Source organism: Apteryx rowi, unplaced genomic scaffold (assembly GCF_003343035.1).
Source record: "Apteryx rowi isolate R43461 unplaced genomic scaffold, aptRow1 scaffold_498, whole genome shotgun sequence".
NCBI lineage: Eukaryota > Metazoa > Chordata > Aves > Apterygiformes > Apterygidae > Apteryx > Apteryx rowi.
Window position 1 is genome coordinate 251,010 of NW_020450758.1, and position 6,074 is coordinate 257,083.

General features: G+C 67.8%; 1 protein-coding gene across 1 annotated transcript in view; it reads left to right on the forward strand.

Annotated features, from left to right (window-relative positions):
• PDE2A (phosphodiesterase 2A) overlaps positions 1-6,074 on the forward strand; it is a 54,888-nt gene that overhangs the window by 46,722 nt on the left and 2,092 nt on the right. The window contains exons 12-29 of the mRNA XM_026079260.1: positions 395-525; positions 616-727; positions 1,016-1,055; positions 1,577-1,640; positions 1,755-1,833; positions 1,949-2,126; positions 2,223-2,335; positions 2,833-2,910; positions 3,172-3,294; positions 3,524-3,594; positions 4,046-4,168; positions 4,259-4,346; positions 4,487-4,534; positions 4,700-4,774; positions 5,062-5,161; positions 5,362-5,474; positions 5,600-5,638; positions 5,777-5,883. Coding sequence (XP_025935045.1) covers positions 395-525; positions 616-727; positions 1,016-1,055; positions 1,577-1,640; positions 1,755-1,833; positions 1,949-2,126; positions 2,223-2,335; positions 2,833-2,910; positions 3,172-3,294; positions 3,524-3,594; positions 4,046-4,168; positions 4,259-4,346; positions 4,487-4,534; positions 4,700-4,774; positions 5,062-5,161; positions 5,362-5,474; positions 5,600-5,638; positions 5,777-5,883 — 1,682 coding nt within the window. The remainder of the gene's footprint in view (positions 1-394; positions 526-615; positions 728-1,015; positions 1,056-1,576; positions 1,641-1,754; positions 1,834-1,948; positions 2,127-2,222; positions 2,336-2,832; positions 2,911-3,171; positions 3,295-3,523; positions 3,595-4,045; positions 4,169-4,258; positions 4,347-4,486; positions 4,535-4,699; positions 4,775-5,061; positions 5,162-5,361; positions 5,475-5,599; positions 5,639-5,776; positions 5,884-6,074) is intronic.

Below are 6,074 nucleotides of genomic sequence, written 5' to 3' on the forward strand. Positions count from 1 at the left end.
TGGTGCCCCACAGCCCTGGTGCCCCATGGTCCCCACACCCCATGGCCATGGTGCCCCTCAGCCCTGGCACCCAATGGCCCTGCCACTCCACAGCCCCAGTGCCTTGGGGCCCCAGCACCCCACAGCCTTGGCACCCCACAGCCCCACCACCCCATGGCTCCTGCACCCCATAGCCCCGGTGCCCCATGGCCCTGGCACCCCACAGTCCCAGCACCCCATAGCCCCAGCACCCTGCAGCCCCAGCACCCCCTGATCCCAGTGCCCCACAGCCCCAACACCCCGTGGTCCTGACACCCCATGGCCCCAGCACTCCATGGTCCTGGCGCCCCACGGCCCCAGCACCCCATGGTCCTGGCGCCCCACAACACAACCGCGCTCGCCCTTCTCCCCACAGGAGGAGCACAAGCAGCTGAACAACATGCTGGGCTTCGAGGTCACCTCCATGCTCTGCGTCCCCGTCACCAGCCGGGCCACCGCGCAGGTGGTGGCCTTGGCCTGCGCCTTCAACAAGCTGGGTGGCGAGAGGTGAGTGGGGTGGGGGGGGGCACGTGGGGGGGTCCAGCCCTGGAGCCCTGCGCTGAGCTGGTCCCGCACCCCATGGCTCTCATCCCACAGCTACACGGAGACGGACGAGCACAAGATCCAGCACTGCTTCTGCTACACCTCCACGGTGCTCACCAGCACGCTGGCCTTCCAGAAGGAGCAGAAGCTCAAGTGCGAGTGCCAGGTGAGAGCCGAGCGGGTGCCACCACCGTTCCCCTGCTAACGAGGTGCCGGCGGCGGCGGGGATGTCACCTCGGTGTCCAGCCCCATCAGCTCCCTTGGGTTGTCCCCGTCCTCCTTCCAGCAGCGAAGAGGTTTGGCATGCGATGCAGGAGCCCGGACGCCTGGGTGGCACCCTGGCATGGACCTCTCCCAGCCCGTTGCAGCCCACCTGCCCCGCTCCAGCCATCTTCCCCCCCCTTGGGTCCCCAGCCATGCCGGTTGCTAACAGTGTCCCCTCTGTCCCCACCAGGCCCTGCTGCAGGTGGCGAAGAACCTGTTCACGCACTTGGGTAGGTGGCTCGGTCCCTCCCTGTCCCCTGCTGCCTCTCGGGACATCACGGGGCCAGGACCTGTCGCCTGCCTCCGGCCTGGGGGAAACCTGGTCCTGGGGGGGGTTGGGGACGTGCGCACACACTCGTGCACGTGCACACACCACGTTGCATGCACTTGTGCACACCTGCACGCCCACGCACACTGGTTGCATGAGCACGGAGCATCGCATGCGCTCAGAAACGCGCGTGCACGCCCGCACGCTGTTGCATACGTGCACACGCAGCTGCAGCTTGCACCGCGCACGCAAGCGCCGCGTTGCTTTACGTACCTTGCTGCACACTCACACGTGCTGTACCGCAAACACGCACACGCACGCACACACAGGCATGCTCTGAGAACCCGCCACTTCATCCCATGGGTGAGCGGGGCGATGCCGGCAGCGGGAGGCTCCCTGCCCGCAGCTCCGTAGCGCAGAGCCCCAGCGCCGCTCGGCGCACGCCCCAGGCCCCGCCGCTGACGGCTTTTCTCCCTGCCGCAGACGACGTGTCCGTTCTGCTCCAGGAGATCATCACGGAAGCCCGAAACCTCAGCAATGCCGAGATGTGAGTGGCTCCCGGCGCGGGCGTTGCGGACAGCGGGGGGTCGGGGCCGGGCGTCGCAGCGGGGCGAGGGGCCGGGATGCAGCGTGCTGCGAGTAGCCACGGCCTCTCTTGCAGATGCTCCGTGTTTCTGCTGGACCGGCTCAGCCACGAGCTCGTGGCCAAGGTGTTTGACGGCGGCGTGGTGGACGACGAGGTGAGTTGGGCGCAGGCAGCTCTGGGGACGAGACGCGGGGTGACGCCAGGCATTCGGAGAGGACTCCTGCCCTGCGTGGGGCCACCCTGAGCCCGGTGCCTCCCCCTGCCTGCAGAGCTACGAGATCCGCATCCCCGCGGACCAGGGCATTGCCGGGCACGTGGCCACCACCGGCAAGATCCTCAACATCAAGGACGCCTACTCCCACCCGCTCTTCTACCGCGGCGTGGACGACAGCACCGGCTTCCGCACCAGGAACATCCTCTGCTTCCCCATCAAGAACGAGAACCAGGGTGAGTCRGGGCCAGGGCGTTCGGCCCCATCTGGGTCGCTGCGGGGGGGGCTTGGGGGCCGGGGTGGTCCCTCTGACCGTCCCGCTCTGCTCCCAGAGGTCATTGGCGTTGCGGAGCTGGTCAACAAGATCAACGGGCCCTGGTTCAGCAAGTTCGACGAGGATCTGGCCACTGCCTTCTCCATCTACTGTGGCATCAGCATTGCCCATGTAAGTGCTGGGGACACCCCTGGCTCCCCTCTGCTCCCACCCGGGTGGGCAATGGGGAGAGAGCCCATCTCCATCATGAGTAGGCAATGGGGAGAGGAGAGCCCATCTCCATCACGGCTAGGCAATGGGGAGAGGAGAACCCATCTCCGTTGCGGGCAGGTGATGGGGAGAGGAGAACCCATCTTCATCCAAGATGATGGGGAGAGGAGAGCCCATCTCCATCGTGGGTAGGCAATGGGGAGAGGAGAGCCCGTCTCCATCCTGGGCAATGGGGAGAGAAGAGCCCATCTCCATCCCAGGTGATGGGGAGAGGAGAGCCCATCTCCATCGAGGGTTGGCAATGGGGAGAGGAGAGCCTGTCTCCATCCTGGGCAATGGGGAGAGAAGAGCCCATCTCCATCCCAGGTGATGGGGAGAGGAGAGCCCATCTCCGGAGGGGGCTCCGGTGGGCCAACCCTGCTCCCGGCCATGCTCACACCTTGCTCCTGCCCCGGCAGTCCCTGCTCTACAAGAAGGTGAACGAGGCACAGTACCGCAGCCACCTGGCCAACGAGATGATGATGTACCACATGAAGGTGAGCCRCTGCGGTGGGCCAGGACCGGCACTGGGACGTGGACCGGGACCCGGAGGGGGTGGGCAAGTGGCTCCTGCACGAGCTGGCTTGTGCTCCAGCCCAGGGATGGGCGCATCTCAGGGGATGTAGGTGGACACCAAGCGACCAGGGCTCTCTGGGTCAGCTTCAAACCAGCCAAAACCCAAAGGGAGGTTTTGGGGCTGAAATGGCCCAGGAGCAGCTCTGCAGGCCGCTGGTGAAGGCTCTCGCCCCGTCCCGCAGGTCTCCGACGACGAATACACCAAACTGCTCAGCGAGGGCATCCAGCCCGTGTCGACCATCGACCCCAACTTCGCCAGCTTCACCTACACGCCGCGCTCGCTGCCCGAGGACGACACCTCCATGGTGAGTGCTGGTGGYCCGGGGCTGGGCAAGGAGGGACACCCGGCTCCGCCACAGTCCCCCGCGTGCCCTTGGTCATGTCACCTATCCCAGCCTGGGCGGCATGGAGAACGGGGTGCCGGGGGAGCTGCGGCAGTGGAGCTGGCCACTGCGGCCAAGGCACCTCCCTGCCTGCCGGGTGGGACCCTTGGCCCCTGAGTCATCACCCCCGTGCATGTTGTCCCCTCCGCAGGCCATCCTGAGCATGCTGCAGGACATGAACTTCATCAACACCTACAAGATGGACCGCCAGACGCTCACCCGGTGGGTGGCCCCGGCCGCGCTGCACGGGGACCGGCTGGCCGGGATGCCAGTGGGAAGGGGACTGGGCGGTGAGCCCCGGCCCGGGACATGTCGCCTGCTGCTCTGGGCTGCAGGCGAGGGCTCTGGGGGCCCCTCTGCGGCCAGGTTGGGGTCATGGTTGTTCCTCACGGTGTATGTCCCCAAGGGCACTTGCTGATGGCATAGGAGGGAATCAGGACGCCCAAATCCCCTTCCTTGCTCTGCCACTGACTTGCTGCACGGCCTTGAGCATGTCCCATCGCCCCGTGCCTCAGTTTCCCCCCGAATATCTGGGTTGTGCACCAGTGTGCACTGAGCGGGGCTCAGCGAGTGCGCTGCACCGTCGCCGCGCTGGAGGACCCACGTGCCCTGGGGGGGGGGGTCCCCGTGGTCCCCGTGTCCCCTTCCTCACCGCCARCCCTGCCGCGGCCAGGTTCTGCCTGATGGTGAAGAAGGGCTACCGCGACCCGCCGTACCACAACTGGATGCACGCCTTCTCCGTCTCCCACTTCTGCTACCTGCTCTACAAGAACCTCGAGCTGGTCAACTACCTGGAGTAAGGTCCCCCCCTCCGTCCTCATCCTCGGTCCGGTCCCGCAGCCGCGCTGCCCCCGCTCAGACCTCTCTCCCTCTGCCCCCCACCCAGAGACATCGAGATCTTTGCCCTGTTCATCTCCTGCATGTGCCACGACCTGGACCACAGAGGCACCAACAACTCCTTCCAGGTGGCTTCGGTGAGCGCTGGCCGCGGGAAGGGACGGGACGCCGTGAGCCCCGGAGATGGGCTGGCCGGGACGGACGTCCGTGCGGGTGTGGGGGGGGTGTCGGGGCAGGGTTGCGCGCTGACCCCAGCCGCTCTGTCCTCGTCCTGCAGAAATCCGTCCTGGCGGCGCTGTACAGCTCGGAGGGCTCCGTCATGGAGGTGAGGGCAGGAGGGGACCCGGAGCATCGGTCCTCCTTCCCCGGCGGGGCGGGTGGTGGGCGGCCGCGCCGGGGGGATGTGGGGTTGGGGGGATCCYGGCGGGCTCCGCGTCTCCGGCCGCATCCCGCACGGCCGCCGGCTCCCACAGCCCCTCTTCTCCCGCAGAGGCATCACTTCGCCCAGGCCATCGCCATCCTCAACAGCCAAGGCTGCAACATCTTCGACCACTTCTCCCGCAAGGTGGGTTCCCTCGAGCATCCTCGCCGGGCCGGCCGGAGCCGTCGGCGCGGGATGTCCCCCCCCCATCCGGACCCCCCACGTCGGATGCATCCCCCCGTGCATCGCGCAACGGCATGCAAAAGCCCAGCGCCGTCGTAGCTGCTCTGCACGTCACCGCCGTCAGGGCAGGGTCCCCGAACGGACCCCCCCGGTGGGGACGTCCCGCTCCGGCTCCGCTTCCCGCCCGGCACGGCGCAGCGGGCTCCTCGAGGAGCCGCTCACGCCGTCCGTGCCGCCTGCCCCCGCAGGACTACCAGCGCATGCTGGACCTCATGAGGGACATCATCCTGGCCACGGACCTGGCCCACCACCTGCGGATCTTCAAGGACCTCCAGAAAATGGCAGAAGGTGAAGCTGGGCATCGCTGCCGCCTCCGGGTCTCCGCGATCCTCGTGGGCAGCGGGTCCGCGGGGCGGGCTGACCTCAGGGCTGGGAAGCAGCACAGCAGGTCCCGGCTGTCCCCAAAGCCCTCGTGCGGGCGGTGAGGGACAGAGCGGTCTGCGGGACCCTTTCCCCCACCCAAACTGTCCCCTCCGCTCGCCCGGCAGTCGGCTACGACCCCAAGAACAAGCAGCACCACAGCCTGCTGCTGTGCCTGCTCATGACGTCCTGCGACCTCTCGGACCAGACCAAGGGCTGGAAGACCACCAGGAAGATCGCGGTGAGCACCACGCCGTGGGGCGCCCTGGCCCGCCGTGGGCTGCCCCCCGTGGTGTCCCCACRTCCCCACGGCGCTCCGGGGCCGGCACGTGGCGGCCCCCGGCGCTGACATCCTCTTCCCTGCAGGAGCTCATCTACAAGGAGTTCTTCTCCCAGGGAGATCTGGTAGGTAGCGAGGTGGCCCGGGGGGGTCCCCGCTCCCCGTCTCGGCTGCAGCCGCAGCGTTGGGGTGCTCGGGGCACATCCCGAGCGGGGCGGGTGGCTGCGGACACGGACCTGACCCCCTCCGTGCCGGCGCCGCAGGAGAAGGCCATGGGCAACCGCCCGCTGGAGATGATGGACCGGGAGAAAGCCTACATCCCCGAGCTGCAGATCAGCTTCATGGAGCACATCGCGATGCCCATCTACAAGTGAGTGCCCCGGCGGGGGTCCCCGCGCTGCGCCCGCGCGTCCCCTGTCCTCTCGCGCCAGCCCCGCGCTCCCCGGAGCAGTCCCAGGCACCCAGCACGGCTCCCTCCTGCCCCGGGGTTTGGGGTCTTTGTGGGTGTCTGCAGCAGCGTGGGTGCAAGGGTGCTGCCGCAGCGTGGGTGATGCAGCCACA